This window comes from Spermophilus citellus (assembly GCF_964194105.1).
Source record: "Spermophilus citellus genome assembly, chromosome: 7".
Lineage (NCBI taxonomy): Eukaryota > Metazoa > Chordata > Mammalia > Rodentia > Sciuridae > Spermophilus > Spermophilus citellus.
Window position 1 is genome coordinate 50,381,085 of NC_138188.1, and position 19,286 is coordinate 50,400,370.

The 19,286-nt window shown below is 47.1% G+C and overlaps 1 protein-coding gene across 1 annotated transcript in view; it reads left to right on the top strand.

Annotated features, from left to right (window-relative positions):
- PLCH1 (phospholipase C eta 1) overlaps positions 1–19,286 on the top strand; it is a 215,821-nt gene that overhangs the window by 127,469 nt on the left and 69,066 nt on the right. The window contains exons 3-6 of the mRNA XM_081302587.1: positions 6,334–6,480; positions 9,440–9,683; positions 15,874–16,003; positions 17,295–17,465. Coding sequence (XP_081158713.1) covers positions 6,334–6,480; positions 9,440–9,683; positions 15,874–16,003; positions 17,295–17,465 — 692 coding nt within the window. The remainder of the gene's footprint in view (positions 1–6,333; positions 6,481–9,439; positions 9,684–15,873; positions 16,004–17,294; positions 17,466–19,286) is intronic.

The window sequence follows — 19,286 nt, forward strand, 5'->3', positions numbered from 1 at the left end:
GTGAGACCTTGTTTGAGAATAAAAAATGCAAAGGTCTAGGAATGTAGCTTAGTGGTAGACACTTGTCTAACATATGAGGTTCTGAGTTCAATCCCCAGAACCAGAAAAAAAGAAAAGAAAAAGAAAAGAAATCCCAGTATTTTGTTACACCAAGGTCGCACACTTTTTACCTGCTCTTTCACATGTGCCCTGCTGGCCTCTCCTAGAGACTCCAAGCCCGTCCTCAGAGGCTCCCTCCTCCCGGGGCTGCTCAGCACTCTGTTCGCATCATTTTTTCTCGCCGTCTCCTGCTCAGGACCATTTTTGCCCTAAATGCCAGTGGAAGGGTTCAACAGGATGTGGGGGAGGAGGAAGAAGGAAAAGGAACAACACTGACACTAATACACCTCAAAACATTGTGCCAAGCCAGGGATACTGGCCCAAGAGATTGTGCGATTTCCCTTCCGTGAGGTGCCCAGGAAGGGCATCTGTCAGGACAGAGGTCCATGCTGTCCAGGGCTGTGGGTGGAAATAGGGGCGACTGCCAGACGGCACGAGGCTCCTTTGTGGGGTGATGGAGATGTTCTAGAACGAGACTGTTACACCCTCTGTATATGCCGAAATCACTGAATTAATTGTACCTTAAAACAGGTGACATATCACATCTAAATTATACATCAGTAAATCTGTGTGTGTCTGTGTGTGTGTGTATACATGTTTATATATATAATCTTCTGCTTGAGGGATTTAATAAACTGATGACCCTAGGGAAATTCTACTTATTTTAAATTGATTGTTCCAGAAGGGATTGATTTAATCCTCTAACAGAGTTGGAGTCTCAGGGCCTTGTAGACCACATTGTTATGCCTTTTGTTTTACAGCTGAGATTCTGATAAGAGTTTTAAAACTCTAATTGTGTAATAAAGTTAGGAATGTGGTCCTCGGTTCATCTGCTCTGCTCTTTAACTATTTATACTGCTCCGGTAGGCAGCCATTAAGATAATTATTTGGACTGTGTGAAAACATGGAAAGCTGTTTATAATACAGATGGAAAAGGCAGGGTGCCAAGTGGCTTAAATATCATGATTCCAGCCAGGGCAGCGGATTAGCGTACACGTGGAGGTCTGGAGCTCTGGAGCTCACGGGCAAAAACAGTCTGTTCGTGCTGGGATGGTGGCTGTTTTGCTCCTAATAGTCCTGGACGTGCTCCATTGTATCCAAATGAGCTTGTTTTCTCAAAATATTAAAGCCACTATGTGGAAGGACGGGCATCATATACTGTGCACTTATCAGTACCTGCTGTGACGTGCGATCTGCATCTGGCAGAGAACTTCTAGCACTAGAGGCTGTGTGATGAGGCCAGGCCACTCTCAGCCCCTGGACCTCTGCCCTGGGGTACCTGGAGTGAAACCTTCCTTGTCATTTACTGTCTGCTTGAGGACTGCTATACAGAGTGGTCACTGCTGTTATCCTGGAGGTGGAACTTGAGGAAAGTGGCTTAGGCTGATATAAGTGATTTATAGGGGACTGGAAGAATAGTTTGACTGCATTGTTGCTGATTTTTACCTGCTAGAATGAGTTACAAAGGACGATCGACAGTGCTCCCTTTTTGGCTAGCTTTGCCATTGTACAAGGTTTGGGGAGGAGAGAAATGGGTTAGATGATTCTAAAAAGTTCATTGGATTCAGTTTTTTTTTTTTTTTAATTGCATACCAAGGTATAGCAACCTTGCCCTTTGTTCTTTTTTTTTCCCTTTTTTTTATTGTTGGTCGTTCAAAACATTACATAGTTCTTGATATATCATATTTCACAGTTTGATTCAAGTGGGTTATGAACTCCCATTTTTACCCCGTATACAGATTGCTGTATCACATCAGTTACACTTCCAATTTGGAAAGCAGTATGGAGATTTCTTGGAAAGCTGGGAATGGAACCACCATTTGACCCAGCTATTCCCCTTCTCGGTCTATTCCCTAAAGACCTAAAAAGAGCATGCTACAGGGACACTGCTACATCGATGTTCATAGCAGCACAATTCACGATAGCAAGATTGTGGAACCAACCTAGATGCCCTTCAATAGATGAATGGATAAAAAAAATGTGGCATTTATACACAATGGAGTATTACTCTGCATTAAAAAATGACAAAATCAGTTTTTTAATTTGACTCTAACCAGAAGACTTATCTGCAATGCGGGGGTGGGGCACAATTAGGGAGATAGTGTAAAGCAGTCACATAAACAATTTAAGTAACACATGGCTTCAGACCCTACACCGCAGACCTACCTGCCAGCCCTCAGCAGTGGGTGATGCTGGCGTCTTTGCCACCGGGTGTTCAAGGCTGAGTCAGTGGGATAAAGGTGGAGCTAATGAGTATTTAATATTAAACGTACTCTTCCTGAGGCATGGAGCTCTACTTTCTAAGATGCTGGGTTCGTCTGGGTGATGCCTGCCAACAGGAAGGGGCATTTATTAGCTCAAGTAACTGCTTCTCCTCTTGCCTCACTGTGCTTTTTCTTGTTGAAATGCTGAGGTGTGGTAGCCATAGCAGTTCTCTTTCAGGGAAAAGCAAAGGAGCCAGGAAAGGGAGAGGAAAGCAGTGGCAGTGTGTTAGCCAGCTTTCTCTGCTGTAACTTGTACCTGAGACAAGTCAACTTAAAAAGAGGAAAGCTTTATTTGGCTCCCAGTTTTGGAGATTTCAGTCCATGGTCAGTTGGCCCATTGCTTTTGGACCTGTGGTGAGCCAGCACATCATGGTGGAGCAAAGCCTCCTGCGTGACAAGCTAGGGACTGAAGAAAAGAGGAAGAGACGGGGTCCATGGTTTCCTCCAAGCTCATGCCTGTAATCAGCTAGCTTCTTCCCCTAAGGCCCCACCTCTTAAAGGGCCCACCACTTCCCAATCATAGCACGCTAGGCTGGAAGCCAAGCTTTCACTGAGTCTTTGGGGAACATTTATCCAAACTGTAGGGAAGTGTGAACTCAGTAGAGGACCCTGTGCCAGATACACAGGCGGTCTTTGTTGTGAGATCTTGATGGTGTAGTAATTCAGTTTTCCATGCTGGTTTGAGCAATTTATTTTCCTTCCCAAAGAGACTTATTCCTAAACGATGTCTCGATTCAGCCAGTCCTTTGCTCAGAAATGCCTTCCTTGCCAGTAGATCGAGCCTCATTGTACCACATCCCCAACCCACAGCTTCACAGTGCTCAGCCCCTGGGCTCCTGCGTCCTGTGGGTCTTGTAGTCTCTCTTCCCCAGATGGAGGCCAGCCTGCTCCCTCACCTCTGCTGCTCTTCCTGTTTCCTGTCCACAGTATTCATTGTTCTCAGGGTTGCACTTCTCCCTGTCCCAGCCTCCTGGCTTCTGTTCTGGGGCTTTGCCTCCTATTTCTGTCTTTACTTCTGACTTGGTGTTTATTTTTGAAGATTTCCATAATAAAATACCCTGTAGCAGTCGTGTCTTGGCTCAGCTGCTGAATAAAAACACCACAGGCTGAGCGGCTTAAACAGTGGCTGTTCATTTCTCCTGGTGCTGGAGGCTGGAAAGTCCAAGGCCAACGCTGATACCTCTGAAGTTCTGGGTAAGGTTCTTCTCCTGCTTGCCAATAGCTGCTTTCCTGCTACCATGTCCTTCTGTGGCAGAGAGAAGGTGGGGAGAGGGAGGGACAGAGAGGGAGAGACTGTGCTTCCTGCAAGGACACTAGTCCATTGCTGAGGCCCCACCCTCTCGACTTCCTCAAACCCAATTCCTGCCAAAGGCCCCATCTCCAGACACCAGCATGTGGAAGGTTAGGGCTTCAATCATGATCAGCTGCATTTGTAGAGTTGACCGGCCAGACCATGCTTCCGGTCATGAATTAGCTAATTCAGTTCTCACCATGACCAGGGGGCACATGACATCAAGATTCCTCTTTCAGATCAGGAAATGGAGGCGCAGAGAGGTTAAGTAACTTGCTCATGGAGGACAGCTCCTAAGTGGAACAGCTGGAGTTTTCTCCCAGCTGTAGTTCTAAATGCCATTAGTACCTATTTTTTTAGATGCTCATTCTCTCAAACTAAGTTCTGGGTCATCTGCCCAGAAGGCTCCTTGCCCTTTGCTCACCGCAGGGAGTTGCCCTGGGAACTGTCTGTTTAGGGCTAAAGACTGCTGTCGGGTGTTGGCAGGTCCAGGGCTTTTCTGGGCCTTGGCCTTGGCTTGACTGGGTGGTTTTGTCCTGATGCCACTCCTCACTCTAATTGCCTGTGGGAGATGTCCAGCTCAGGATTCCACCCTGGAGTGCTTGTTGCCTGAACCAACTTGGTGTAGTGGGGGAAGCTCACAGACTCCAGGGAAACCAATCTTATGTTGCTTTCTGCATGCAAATGAGCACTTTAAGTCCTTCTGATACGAATAACTAGAATCAGAGCTGAATCCCATTCCCCAGGGTGAAGATTGAACACCCCAGAAATGCTGATGTAAGAGCAAAGAGTTTCATTTAAAGGATAGAACAGAGAGACGAGACAGACTCCTCCGCAGAGGAGGGGGTCCAAATCTGGTGCCTGAGGGGGTGGGGGTGTCCTGCCCCTTTTATAGATTTTAGGTTTCCTTTCTTATGCCTTCTCCTCCTCTTATCTTGCCTACCTGACTAGTGACCAAAAGGTGGGTCAAAAGGTACAGTGATCCAAGGGCTGGAAGAAGCTGCCCCAGGGTACAGGCAGCAAGGGAGGAGCCCAGGGGGCATTCATTAACAACCCCTTGCAGGGAGGAACAATTCCCAGGAGTCAGGTAACCTTGGTAACAGGTTGGAGAAGGGGAAAGTGTCCTAAAGGTATTAGCATTTCCTTTTAAACCAGGCCCCAAGTTCTGGACTGACTTAGTCATTCCTTACCTACCCTGTTGTTTGTACCCTCCCTCCCTTCCTTCTTGTCTCCCTCCCTCACTCAATCACTCCTTCCCTTCCTCCCTCCCTCCCTCCTTCTTTTATCTCCCTCCTGCAGTTTTCTTAAGCAATATTTTTGTGACTTGAGTGTTTGATGGGATGAGTGAAGGTGACCTGTGCATCATGCTCCTGCACTGCTAAATCCTGGCACTCTGTTTGCTCATGCCTCCCTGATTTCAAGGGAGGACAAGGCTCTTCCTGGGGTGGACATCTAGGGATGTGCTGATGTTACCTGGGATGGGTTCCCCCTGCATTGAGGTTTAGCTTGGATCAGGTCATCATTCCTAGTAAAGGCAACATACTGAGTCAGGAAAGCTGGAGTCCATTGCTGCCAAAGTTTGTTTATTGTGCTTCTTTCATGTGGCTTCCAACAGCATCCATTGGGGGAGGTGGATGTTTAGCACTTCATATTTGGAGTGCTCTATTTCTACCTGATTTGATGAAAAAGGAGTGTTTTGGAAGACCATTGCAAAACTTGCAGAGTCAGGGGGAAGTGTAATCATTTGACCTTCTTGGGAGAGGACTGGTGACACCTGTGGTATTTTGAGGTGGCCCCTCAGGAACCTCTCTGAATGCACTCTTGTAGAAATGACTGCTTCTGGTTTTTGTTCAGTGATCTGCTCAGGATGTCTGCCCTTGTGAGGGAGTCAGAGTTGCTGCGAGCTGAAGCTGGGTGATTGACAGTCCACCAAAGCTATGTGAAATGGGTGAGGAGCGGTGGCACAGGAAAAGGGGGCCAATGTTGCCAAACAAGGGGAGTGGGCAAGGACAGCAGATGCCTCCGCTCTGCAAGGTTCTTCCCAAAGCAGGCTGGGTTTAAATGACAGCTTTGCCTCTGACAGCAAGTGATTTGGATGCTGCCTGAGTTCCAGTGCCAAGTTATCCCTCTAGAAGGAAAAAATCTTAGCAGTTTAAATGTTTCAACAAATGTTTTCATTCATTTGTTGTTTGTGAAAACTTGATGCTTCGTGATTACATTGAAACACTTATTTAGCTGTTTTCAAATATGCACAAAAACATAATAACATGAATCCTGTGTCACCACTGTCCAATTTTAACAATGTCATTGGCCACATTATTACAAGGTGCTTTTACAACTGGATGTATAAAAATCACAGATTTAACATGTCTGCAAACCTGCTTTAGTATACCTAAGGGGTCATCAGTCTTATACCAAAAAACAGACTGCAATACAAATAATGCCTTACTTACCTGGAAATAGAATTTTATTTTTGTCTACAAGGCTTGTTAGTGGCTATAACTAACAAGGAACTTGCCAGTTCCTTAGCAAGTCTCTTTTCAGATCACCTCTGCCCAATCTGTCTCCTGGGCCTCAAAGTCTTTGGGGGTGAAGCAGAGGTATCTCTGATTGTAGGGTCTGGACACCAGTGTGCTGGGCATTGTGTGAGAGCTCACCCTGCTCTGATCTCTTTTGCAGTTGAAAGATGCATGAGTGTCATGCAGTCTGGGACTCAGATGATCAAGCTGAAGCGTGGGACCAAAGGGCTTGTCCGGCTCTTTTACCTGGATGAGCACCGGACCCGCCTCCGGTGGCGACCCTCTAGGAAGAGCGAGAGGGCAAAAAGTAAAGGCAGCCTTTGATTTCTTTGCTTGGATGGACACGGTAACCCTGGGCAATGTGGGCTGGACCCTGTGGGAGCTTTGCATTGGTGGAACTTCCAAAGTTTTGCAAGTTTTTGGATACCTTGGTTATGGATATTGAGTCCATAAAGGATGACTCTCTTTGGGGAATTTGAATCCATAAAAGTTCATCCATGAATATTGTAAATGCTAACATTTCCCCTGTGTTGAGGTATGATGTGTGTGTGTGTGTGTTTTAAGTACACTGTAAGATTTTTATAGCTGCAGACCTTTATTTTCCTATAAAAGGGAAGGGATGTCATAAATCCAGTGAGCTTTAAAGTGTATTGCTGTATTCTGAGCACAGTAAACTGATTAATGAATTAACAGCACTGTTTTTGTTGTTGTTTGTTTTTTGGTACTAGGGATTGAACTCCAGGGCCCTCAACCACTGAACCACATCCCCAGCCCTTTTTTATGTTTTATTTAGAAACAGGGTCTCCCCGAGTTGCTTAGGGCCTTGCTAAGTTGCCGAGGCTGACTTTGAACTTACATTCCTCCTGCCTCAGCCTCCTGAGCTGCTGGGATTACAGGCATGCACCACCGTGCCCGACTAACAGCACTGTTTTATGGTATCAAGTAAAATTGTTTGGATGTGACTCTAGTTAAAGCTTCTCTCTCCCACACTGTGTGAGTCAGTGTTTCTCCAGAGAGACATAATGAATAGGATGGGTAGGTGGGTGGATGGACGGGTGGGTGGGTGAAAGGAAGGAAGGAAGGATGGATGGATGAATGGATGGACAAGTAGGTGGATGATTATTAGGGGATTTGTCTCACCTTCTTATGGAGGCTGAGAAATGACACATATGCTGTCTGCAGGCTATAGAACCAGAAACTAGTGGCATGGCTCAGTTTGTCCCATGCCATGAGCCTGGACCCTGATGCAAGACCCAGCGTCTGAAGGCCTGAGGCCCCGAAGCTCTGATGTCTGAACAGGAGAGAATTGGGTGTCCCAGCTCTAGAAGAGAGAGAGAGAATGTGCATTTCTTATGCCTTTCTGTTCCCTCAGTGATTGGGTGTTGCCCTCTCATGTTGGGAGAGACTGACTCTTCCTTTTTCAGACCATTGATTCAAATACCACTTCCTTCCATGAAACCTCTTACAAATACACCAGAGATAATGCTCTACCAGCTTCCTGGAGACCCTCATGGCCAGGCAGATTGGCATCTAAGTGAACTACCGTACACCATTCCTGTCTTAGCAACAAGTCCTGTTGAGTCCTGTGACATGGCTCTCTCTCATCAGCCCTCCTTCCTGTTTCCATGGCAACTTCTTGGTCCAGAGCCTGTTTGCCTTTCGAGGTGCCAATTGCCCTGTCTCCTAACCAGTCTCCACCAGGCTGGCTTCCTCTGTGTTTGTCGGTAATAAGATCTCGTCTAAATCATGCTCCCTTGATAAACAGGTTTATCATCCCACCTATTGTGAAGCCCAGAGATGGACAGGACTGGGCGGCGGGCACTGGTCTCTCTCTCTCTCCATCAAGGCAGTAGCAGTGTAGCCTCAGCTGTCCCAGGCCTTACGACCTGATGTGACTGTGAAGAGGCAGAAGGGACCTTCTCTTCTGGCCTCTTGAGGGAAAGAGAACCCTTTCCAGACCCTTCCCTCAAAACAGACTGTGCGACTGCGCATGTCTGCTCAGGAAGAACTGGCTGGCATGCCCTCACCTAAACCCCCCCAGGAAGTAGAAATGGGGCCCCAGTGGCTTTGACCTGCCAGGACTTCCCTGGGGCTGAGCCAAGGCTCCTTTCCCTGTGAGTCACTTGGGGTTGAGTGGATACCAGAGTTAAATGGGATCCTGCTGTTCACACAGAGCGAGGAGTTGATGGTGCACATGGGCAGGTGGTAGGATGTGCCTCGCTTCTGGTTTCTGCTTAAAAATAAAGAAGCAAGCCAAAAATAAACAAACAACAACAAAGAATTCTGGAGTTATCCTGGCCACTGCTTCTCTGATCCAAGCCTTCAGTGCTTCAGGGCCACTGTATTCCTGAATAGCGGAATCTCCAAGACCTAGCCTTTGACTTCTTTCCAACTTTATCTCCACTTATCCTCCCTCCTGAGCTCTCCAGTTCGGCATGAATGGCCTGCCCAGCGTTCCTGGGGTGGGCCTGAGTTCTGTGTTCTCCTGCCCCTTCCTCTGGGGTGCCACTTCTCCACCCCCTCCTCCACCCCCTCCACCCTGGGTTCTTTCTACCAATGCCAAGCATTCCTAGCTTGCTACTTAGTTGCCAGTAAGTTTCTTTGCTTTTTATTTTCTATCCTCTCACACATTTTTCAAAACAGCAGCCAGTTCTGGGTCTTCCTCTGCTTTCTGTCCATAACTAGGTAAACTGTAGCCTTGGCATATCATCAGCCTCCTTTTCCACCAGCCTTCTTGCCCTGTGGGCAGATCGATCTTTCTACTATAAGTTTCAATTCATCCTGAGTCGCTGCTCAGGGAGGACATTGTCAAGAATTCTCAGAAGTTGGGTGCAGTAGCACACACCTATAATCCCAGTGACTCAGGAGGTGAGGCAGGAGGATCATGAGTTCAAAGCCATCCTCAGCAACTTAGTGAGGCCCTAAGAAGCTCAGGGAGACCCCGTGCCTAAATAAAATACAAAACAGCACTGGGGATGTGGCTTTGTGCTGCTCAGTGGGTAAGTCCTCCTGGGTTCAATCCCTGGTACCCCAAAAAAAAAAAAAAAAATCTCAGAAAAGTGTTACTTGAAGAAGTTTCCCTACAGAAGACATCAGAGCCAGCGTTCAGTATCTGAACTAAAACCCACAAATTGCAGGCAGTGAAGTTTTTTTGTGCTTATTTTTTTTTTTTTTTATCTCTAAAATGAGTTTGCTGTTCTTATTTCTCAATTGTTTCAGTAACTGACTTCACCTGCTATATGATGGTGTGTCTTGTTTCCCTCCAGTCCTTATCGATTCCATTTACAAAGTCACCGAGGGCCGCCAGTCTGAAATATTCCACCGGCAGGCGGAGGGGGTCTTCGATCCCAGCTGCTGCTTCACCATCTACCATGGCAACCACATGGAGTCCCTGGACCTTGTCACCTCCAACTCCGAGGAGGCCCGCACCTGGATCACGGGCCTCAAGTACCTGATGGCTGGCATCAGTGACGAGGATTCCCTCGCCAAGAGGCAGAGGACCCACGACCAATATCCTCCTAGAACTGCGCCTGTTGTTGTGATCGAGTGGAAGAATGGGTCTCATGGTGACAGCTCAATGGTGTATATCCCTGCTTTGAACCTATCCACCCCCTCCTCCCTCCCAGGGCTTCATTTCCGAGTTTTGTGCATGTGTGTCTGGGTTGTCTGGTTGACTTGGCTTTGTTCCTTCCAGGCCGTGAGGCTTGAAGCCCCTCTCCTTTCTTTCCCCCTGCACCCTTCTCTCCCCTCCTCACCCTCCGCCAAGAAAATGCACATGTAAAGCCACAAAGACTTGGCTCTAGGGACTCGGGCAGAATTCTCTGAAAGAGACTGAAGTTGGCTTCACAGTCTGAGAATGAAATATTGCCTCTAATGAAATATTATTGCCTGTTTTGAGTGTTGGTTACGTGTAACTTGTAGGATGATTTGGATTAGAGAAAATCTTTTTTGGTCATCAAGTTAGTTTAATTTAACAGATATTTTTGAGTTCCAATATATAGCAGGCATTAAGCTTCTTTGACTTTTTTCTCTTTTTAACTTTCAGTTTGGAAACTGAACTGATTGATTCTCAGGAGGAAATTACTTGTCCTTCCTCTCTTCTTCCCCCTTCCCTCCTCAGTGCTGGGGATTGAGTCCAGGGCCTCACACAAAAGCAGGCAAATACTCTTATCACTGAGCCACACCGCAGCCTGGAAGTTATTTTCTACTTTCCAACACTTATCCTTTCAACACTGCTTGAGAAACAAGAACACGTCTAATTCTCCATGAACCTGGTCTTCTGAAGGCAGCTCCCCTCCTGGCTGGGGGCTGGGCATGTGGCATGGCCTCTCTGGCCTCACATTCCTGTCTGTAAAGGGACAAGTGGGTCAGTTGGCCTCTTTGGCTCCCTTTTCTGCCCTTTTGCCTTAGAAGATGTGGCTACCCCTGAGGTCACAGGCGTCTGGCTTCACTTTCCCAGGCATGGTGAGAGCTTGGTGCTGCTCAGGCCTGGCTCAAGGTGTTGCTGAGCAGACCCAAGGAGGGGCCCCAGCTATGAAGGCCCAAGTGGCTGAGCACTGAGCCATCGGTGTTCACGGTGTACAGTAGATGCAGGTGGGATCACAGTGCATGAAGTGCAAAGGTAGGACTCACTTTCTGGGCTTCCACCTGGCCGTTTAAGCCTTTACCCTTTAACATTTGGTACAAAAACAAATGAGTGAAAACAGAATCTGCAGGGCCGCCGGAGGGTGCAGGCAGAACGGGCTTCGAGGACGGGGCTGGACGTGATCAAGGGCACATGTTTTCTCCCAAATGAGGGGTCTTCGATGGTGCCCTCCCAGGTCCTGTGCCCTCAGCATGTGGGCTTGGCCAGCTCTGGTTGAAGGAGCTGCTGCTGCTTCAGCAGCAAGCACAGCCCTGTCCAGGAAGCAAAGGTGCTTCTCACACCTCTTTTTTTTTTTTTTTAATTTTTATTCTAATTTGTTACATATGACAGTAGAATGCATTACAATTCACATTACACACAGAGAGCACGATTTTTCTTATCTCTGGTTGTACACAAAGTATATTCACACCATTTGCGTCTTCATACATGTACTTGGGGAAATGATGTCCATCTCATTCCGCCATCTTTCCTACCCACTGCCTCCTCTCTTTCCCTCCCACCCCTCTGCCCTATCTTGAGTTCTTCTATTCCTCCCATGCGCCCCCTCCCTACCCCACTATGAATCATCCTCCTTATATCAGAGAAAGCATTTGGTTTTGGGGATTGGCAAACTTCACTTAGCATTGTGTTCTCCAACTCCATCCATCTGTCAGTATTTGTCATGAGACATCAAATCTGAGAATCTAAAAACTCAAATCATTTAAAACCATGATAAACTCTACCACAGGTTGGCCTGTTCCCATGAAATAGAACTGTTGTTTCAAAGCAAAACAAATGAGCATCCATTGCTTCGCTGTGTGAAGCCCTGCTAGACTTCATGGAACACGGGGAATCTGCTGCTGCGCTCAGTCTGCTGTGATCTGTTCTTTGGGTTGAAATTCCTTAAGGACACCCAGCCTCAGCAGATGCCACCTTGATGACCAGGAGTCCTGAGGACGGCCGAGTTGAGGTGGGATCCACCCGTCCCCCTCAGTTCCCAGCCACATGAAGCCATAGGGCTCTTGGCTGCCTGAGCACAGCTGGGGTTCTTCTGCAAGGAATAGGGAAGCCACAGTTCTGAGGCCATCAAGGGTACATCTGCAGAGCCTTTGGTCACTTAGAGAAGTCTAGGTCCTGACCTTTGCGATGACTGCAGGACGGGCCTCTTCTCACTGTGCTGGGTGGTGATTCTCAAGCCTGAAAACTGTCCAACAGCAAGCACAGCCAGATGTCATAAGGAACAATGTCATGAGAGACTTAGAGGCAGTTGATGTGTCTGTTAAGGGTGGAAAAGAGGAAAGAAGAAATTAATGGGTAGAAACTATTGTTCAGTAACGAAACTATTGTTCAGTTCTCGAAACAGGGAAAGTTATCTTGAGACAGGGAGCCATTCTTGTTCAGACTTGTCCAAGTTTGATAAGATTTTAGTATCTTTTTTTTTTAAATTTTTAGTTGTAGATGGGCACAATACTTTAATTTAATTTATTTATTTTTATGTGGTGCTGAGGATCAAACCCAATGCCTTACATATGACAGGCAAGTGCTCTGCCATTGAGCCACAAGCCCAGCCCCAGATTTTGATATCTTAATGATGGGATGATGTCCTCCATTAGACAGTCTACACTAATTGAGGAGGAGAGATTCAGGATGTTTATGGTCAGACTTCCCATAGGACTAGAACGTTCACCAGTGAATGAATAACGTGAGTGATGGGCGCAGATGGCTGACGGGGAAGCCCCGTGCATCTACAGCAGGAAGCGGTGGTTTCTGCAGTCGCCACACTGTGTGGAGCCTGCATGGTGCTCAGGTCTGTCGGAAGTGATGCAGCGTCAGGGTGGGGGCTCAACCCCAGGGCTGTGCTGTGGGTCCAGCCCTGCTCTGCCATGTGTTGTGGAGTCTGGGTGACTTGCCCCTGTGACGTGTCACAGAGCTGACCCGGCACAGGCGTGTGGAGATGGAACCAACTGGTGTAGACTACATCCTCAGAACACTGTCCGGCACACAGTAGGCACTTTATAGATGAAGTCATTATGCTGGAGAGGTCAGGAGTAGCAATTTTTTGCTTTCCTACTCAGATAGGAAGTCCTAGCTGTCAGCCTCCCCACTGATGGAGGTGACTGTGGTGTAGTGTCTAGCCTTGGGGCTTCCCGAGGGAGGCCCTTCTCCTCCATGTTTCCCCACCGTGTCCCCTGGTGCCAGGATGGAGGTCCTGAGCCTAGAAGGCTTCAGGCATCCTGAAGACTAATGGAGCCTTATTCTTTTCCCTCAAACTACAGGGCAATTTTGACCCATTACCTTTGTGTGTGTGTGTGGGTGGGTGGGGGGGACACTGGGGACAGAACCCTGGGCTTCACACATGCCAGGCCTGGGGCAATGCCACACACTGTACCAGAGCCACATCCTTGGCACTTATTTTTTTTTTTTTTTTTTGTTTCAAGACAGAGTGTCACTAGGTTGCGGAGGCTGGCCTTGAACTTGAGATCCTCCTACCTCTGTCTGTTGAGTAGCTGGGACTGTAGATGTGCGCCACGGCGCCTGGTCCATCACCTATTTTGGGGGGGCTTCTAAGTTAAGAATGGGTCTTAAATGGTTGAACAGTAGCAAAAGAAGAAGAGCATTTTTGTGAAATGTAAAATGGTTTAAAATTCACACTTCAGTGTCTATAAATAGTTTTATTGGAATCCAGCTGTGCACATTCACATATGTATTGTTTATAGGGCTGTTTTCACAGGACAGTGGCTGAGCATAGCATTTGTAACCAGGATCAAATGGTCTGTAAAAACTTACGCTTGGGCCCTGGAGAGGAGCAGCCACCCACCTGGCCTAATGGGGCCCTTGGCTCTGCACAGTCTCCTCCGGCTTCTTTCTGGGAAACATAATCCATTCCATCCAGCTCTACCCCCGGGTTTCTCTGCAGAATGACTGTTCCTCCTCTTGCAGTGGTTGAGTGCTTGGCTGAATCGTTGCTCCAGGGTTTTCTGGGTGCTCGGGGTTTCCTTTTTACTACAAGGAGATACGGAGCACCATACCTGCAGTTGCATTCAGTGTGACTGTCGCTGAAAAAGTGGATTTTCCTTCCATAGAATCGTAGAGTTGAAGGGATCTCGAGGTCATCCAGCTGTGCTTCTGACATTGCAGATGGAGGGACAGAGGCTCCATGGGTGCCGAGTGCTGTTCCAGGCGGGTCAGCTTGGGAACAGCGCAAGGGCACATTTCTTGGTCTGAGTCCACTCTCTCTGCCATATCAGGCCCAGGTCTCCTCAGCCAGTGGCCAAGGCCAGATGTGGCAGGTGCTGAGTCCTTGCAGAGCCTGTGCTCAGGGTGTGGCCATCTCTGCCTTCTTGTGGAGAAGTCTTAGAGAAATTTTGATAAAGAATTTGAGAATTAAAGGATGAAAATACTGGGTCATAGGACCCAGTAAGTGATTTCTCTGTGCTCCGGCTGAATGTTGTGGGGGCAGAGCCGTGTCATGCCTACCATGAAGAGAAGTGGAGCTCACAGAGCGGGCCCTATGCACAGAGAAACGAGTTCGGCACTTGCTAGCCATTGGCCCTGACCGCTCTCCCTTTAGGTTCTTGGCTACTCTCCTCTTGACTCAGTTGATGATCCCCTGAACCAGGCAAGGACAAACCAAATCTGAAAAGACTGGGCTCCTGCATCTACTTAAAAATGGTATAAAAGCACAGCCTGAAATGTTTCCCCTAAGCTCTAGAAGGAAGGCGATAGGGTTTCTGTTCTCTCTTTCTGTGGCTCAGTTTCCAAAGCCCTGATTTGAATCATTTAAGAAATGTAGGTGTGCTGCCTTACGAGTTGAGCCAAGTTAATGCTGTGAGTCAAAATGGAAATCTGTCTGTCAGCGTTATCGCTTGATGTCAGATTGTCCAGCCACCTGCTGTTCCTTGCTGCCTGCCCTCACTCGGGTCCTCTGGTTCCTCTCCACTGCCTTCATTCTTTTCTTTTCATCGCCTTTCACACTCTGAAGCTTGGCTTGGTATTCTCAGCACACATACCACCCTGCTGTCTGTAACAGGCTCTCCGACAACTGTGAGGCATCTGTGTTTAAACCCCCTGCTAGAAGTTAACTGGAAGTGGTCATTTTACCATTTGTTTTGCTTTCCCACTATGGAAAGCCATCCAAGGCTCATCCCAGGGAGGCTCTGGTCAAATCTCAGCTCATATGATAGAATCCTGTCTGTCTAAACTCAGCTGCATTTCCTCCTCCACCGGGTCTCACGCCTGAGCGTGGAGGACAGACTCTGTGCCAGGGCTGGTGTAGGACTGGGACTGAGAAGAGAGCTGAAATCTGGTACCAGCAGTGTTGTGAAGGTAGTGAGGGTGGATGAGGGGCACAGGAGAAGGCCAGGCCCATGTTTGCTATGTGGGGGTTCATGGTGGAGGGGTCCCTGCCCAGCATATGGAGCCTTCACACTGGCTGTCCCCATTGTGGCCATCTCTGTGCCTCTTGTGCGGAGAACTCCATCCAGCTCCAGCCTATGTGCTAATAAGGACACAAGGTCTGTGCCCTAAGCCAGGTGGCATCACCAAGGAAAACTGGCCACGCAATGAGAGAGAGATGATGATTAAAGCTGTGGAAATATTTTGAGTTTATGGCATTTACTTAAGGAAATGTGAATGGAATGCTAGAGCAGAATTAGAACAAGAATGTAGTTTTTTCTCTTACAATTGATGAAATATCATGTTTTTGCAAGAAAAGTTTTAATATTTAATTTGGATGAGATAAGATGACAGAAGGTCTTGGAATCATCCAGTTTGACTCTGCCGCTGCTGTGGGGGTTGGTCATCTGTTGGTGCTGGGAGTATCTCGGTCTGCAGGGTCCATCAGGGATCTCTCCTCCAGGTTTTCTCCACGTTACTGATGACTGTCCTCTCGAGGATCTGTGACAGCAGGTCATTTGCATTTTTTTGTTTTCTTTATGGTATTGGGGGTTGAATCAGAGATCTCCACCATGGAGCCACATCCCCAGCCCTTTCATTGAGACCTGGTCGTGCTAAGCCGCTGACAGAGCAGTTTCTATTTTGAGGGGAACCCGAGTGTTTTCTTTGACCTTCCTGCACGTGGGTGAAGCAGACCTTCGAGGAGGCTGATAAGAATGGCGACGGCCTGTTGAACATCGAGGAGATACACCAGCTGATGCACAAGCTGAACGTCAACCTGCCCCGAAGGAAGGTCCGGCAGATGTTTCAGGTACGACGTGGCCACTCGCTGGGCTTACCCATGTACCCATGTACTAGGGTACATCAAAGGGCCATTTGGTTGGAAGCAAACACAGCTTGGTCTGGGTTATTTTGTTTTTTTTTGCTTCATCAGAGAAAAAGAGCGTTGTGCACTTAACACACACTCAGTTTGATTCTGCAGGTGCTTTTTCATTGCTGCTGTTTTTAGGGAGTAATTAGAAGTGCTCTTCCTGACTCTAATGAAGTGCCCTCCATTAAATCCCTTGGGAGGACAGGGCTACCTCCTCAGCCTCCCTCTCAGGGATGCTGTGAGGATGAGGATGACAGCAAAGACCAAGTACTGAGAGCACTTGTTTGAGCCCTCCAGAGCTCTCTGTCTGTTCCCATGAAGTCTGGCAGTGCTGAGCTCCTACCCTCTAGTGTGCATCCATGTTAAGAGACATGTGGCCCTGTTGATGAGCCACTGAGGAAGTCCTTGAAGCATCCTGCTGGGGTGTGGTCCTCAGTCTAAGGGCAGAAGCCAGCTCTGTTAACTTTAAGTCAGTAAAAGACAGTGCTATGCTATGAGAAATCAACTAGAATATTAATTTCCAAAGGGCCTCATTGCAGATAAGTCATATGCAATAGCCAAGTTTTGCAATGACTGTCCATTTCAAGTGAACAGGAAGGTAATATATTGTCCAAAAAGAAGGGAAATGCGGTGTCTCCTCTCTCTCCTTCCTTTTAATTTGTGGCACTGTAGATTAAACCCAGGGCTAAGGTTTTAATATATAGTACATTTATTCACTTCTGTATGTTTCATGTCCTATTTGTAAAAATATTCCATTGCTTCTGTGGGGGATTTTGTCTTGCTTTGTTTATAGCTTTCTTTGTTGATTTATAAGTTTTCTGTGGTTAGAAATGAGTTTGTAGCCATGTGTGGTGGCACACGCCTGTAACTCTAGCAGCTCAGGAGGCTGAGGCAGGAGGATCACAAGTTCAAAGCTAGCTTCAGCAAGTTAGCGAGGCCCTAAGCAACTCAGCAAGACCCTGTCTCTAAATAAAATTTTTAAAAGGGCTGGGGATGTGGCTCAATGGTTGAGTACCCCTGGGTTCAGCTTATATAAGGTTGATTCTTTATAATTGGTGAAGCTGTCTTGGTGGCCTGCTGGGAGTGGGGCTTGAGGGAGCTCCAAGGGTGCTTGGAGAGAACATGTTACCCCATGGCGTGAGTGTGGGTCCTGGAGCACTGGTGCCGTCTTCCTGCGCTGAAGTTGCACTCTGAAGCTCTCACTCGGCCCCTTGTTCTGCTCCCTTTCCAGGAAGCCGACACGGATGAGAACCAGGGAACGCTGACGTTCGAGGAGTTCTGTGTTTTTTACCGAATGATGTCACTGAGACGAGACCTTTATTTGTTGCTCCTGAGCCACAGTGATAAGAAAGACCACCTGACCGTGGAGGAACTGGCCCAGTTTTTGAAGGTGGAGCAAAAGGTATCCTTCAGCTGCTGATCAAATGTCCATTTAAAGATGATTGTGAGACACGTGGCTCTCACCTGGAGCTAGGTTTCGGTGTGTTTTAAGTCTAGCATAGAGGGGGTAAATGTCACAAGCCCACAGAAATCGCATGGAAGAATCATTTCACACATTCTAGTAGGCTTTAAGAGAGGAAGTGATAAATTGAACACTGGGTTAGATGATTTTTAACTTAAGCATACTGAGTAAGGGTATGCGTATTTTTCTACAAAGAAATGAATGTTAATTAAACATTCCATTGTTTTAGATTTAATGGAAATGTGTACTTTATATTACTACTATGAAAAATCCATAGCATAATTTATATTTTATATATTTATGTTAGTATACATTTGTATTAATAACGTAAATTTATATTTATACTAATATAGCTAAGCCTGAATATGAATTATTAGCTATTGAACTAGGATGCAGTTCTTAGCTAGCATTATAATAGGTCATTGATAATTTAAACATTTGATCATGTTTAACGGATAGTAAATTGGGGCCTGGTTGGCAAAGGGAATTCCTAAACATATTTAATTTGGAATGTTTTAATTCCATGCTATATAGGCTGAATTACGGTCCACACAGCTAGTCTTTTCACAGTGCTGTTTTTAATATATCCTCAAACTCCATTTGCTTCTTATTAAGCATAGGAATCAATGAATATTTTGTTAAAGGGTTTTGACATTTTATATTATTAGCCTTTTGGGGGGAGGTTTTGGGTTTACTGTAGTTGATGAGATTTACTTTTAATTTTCTTTAGATTTATGGGTTTGTAGTCTTAGTATAAGAACTTCTTATCTCCTTTATTGGTTTGCAGTCACAGGCATGTGACTCTGTTGGAATAGTAAGGTTGTTGAGTAATCTGGATCACACTGGGTAACTGGTGGAAGGGACTCTTCTAAGCACCTGCACAAATAAGCCCCCAGCCTGTGCCGGGGCTCCCCTTTCTTTAAGGAACAACTTGATGGAGATCCGGTTCTCATACTGTAGTGTTCCCCTATGAAATGCATGGTTCAGTGGTTGTTCCTATGTTCACAGAATTCAGTGTTTTCAGTGTTGCAGGAGAAATCCCAGCAGCAGCCCCTCCTTGTTCCTCTCTTCTCCCAGACCTTGGCAACCCGTAGTACTTCCTATCTCACTGAGGTGCCCATTCTGGGCAGCTTGTGAGCAGGGTCTCACAGAACACATGGCCTTTGGGCTGGCTTCTTTCATTCAACATAATGTTTTCAAGGTTCCTCTTGAAAATGCAAATCCACACCAAAACTTGTGCACCTGTTCATAGTGGCATTATTCATAACAGCCCAGAAACAGAGCCCACATGTCAGCTGATGGGGGGTAAGCAAGGGTATAGCCTTCACATGGTGGTCAGCCATCAGAAGTAAGGGGTGGGGCACCGTCACCTATGGGTGCGTGGGTCTTTGTGTGCATAGGCTTTTAGTTCTCTTGGTTGTAGGCCCAGTGCAGGCCCTGGGGGACTTGGTTTCAGAACTTCTGGGTGTTGAAGGAATTTCTTGGGAACCAGAGCACGGTTGTACCATGGCACCTCAGTGACTAGAGCCTTGGCTCAGTCTTCTCAGACTAGAGGTCACTTGTCACTGGCTCCAAGAAGCACAGCCAACCAAGGGTGCATCTGGTCCTTTCCATGAGTTCCTTGCTTTGAGGGCCAAGGATGGTTGGGTTGCTTAGAAGTCAAGCTCGAGTGGGTGTTTGCTTGGTAACCTGCAGGTTAATCCTCACCCTATCTGAGCACTTATGTGTATCCTAGGCATTGTGCTCAGTTGTGGGAGTGGG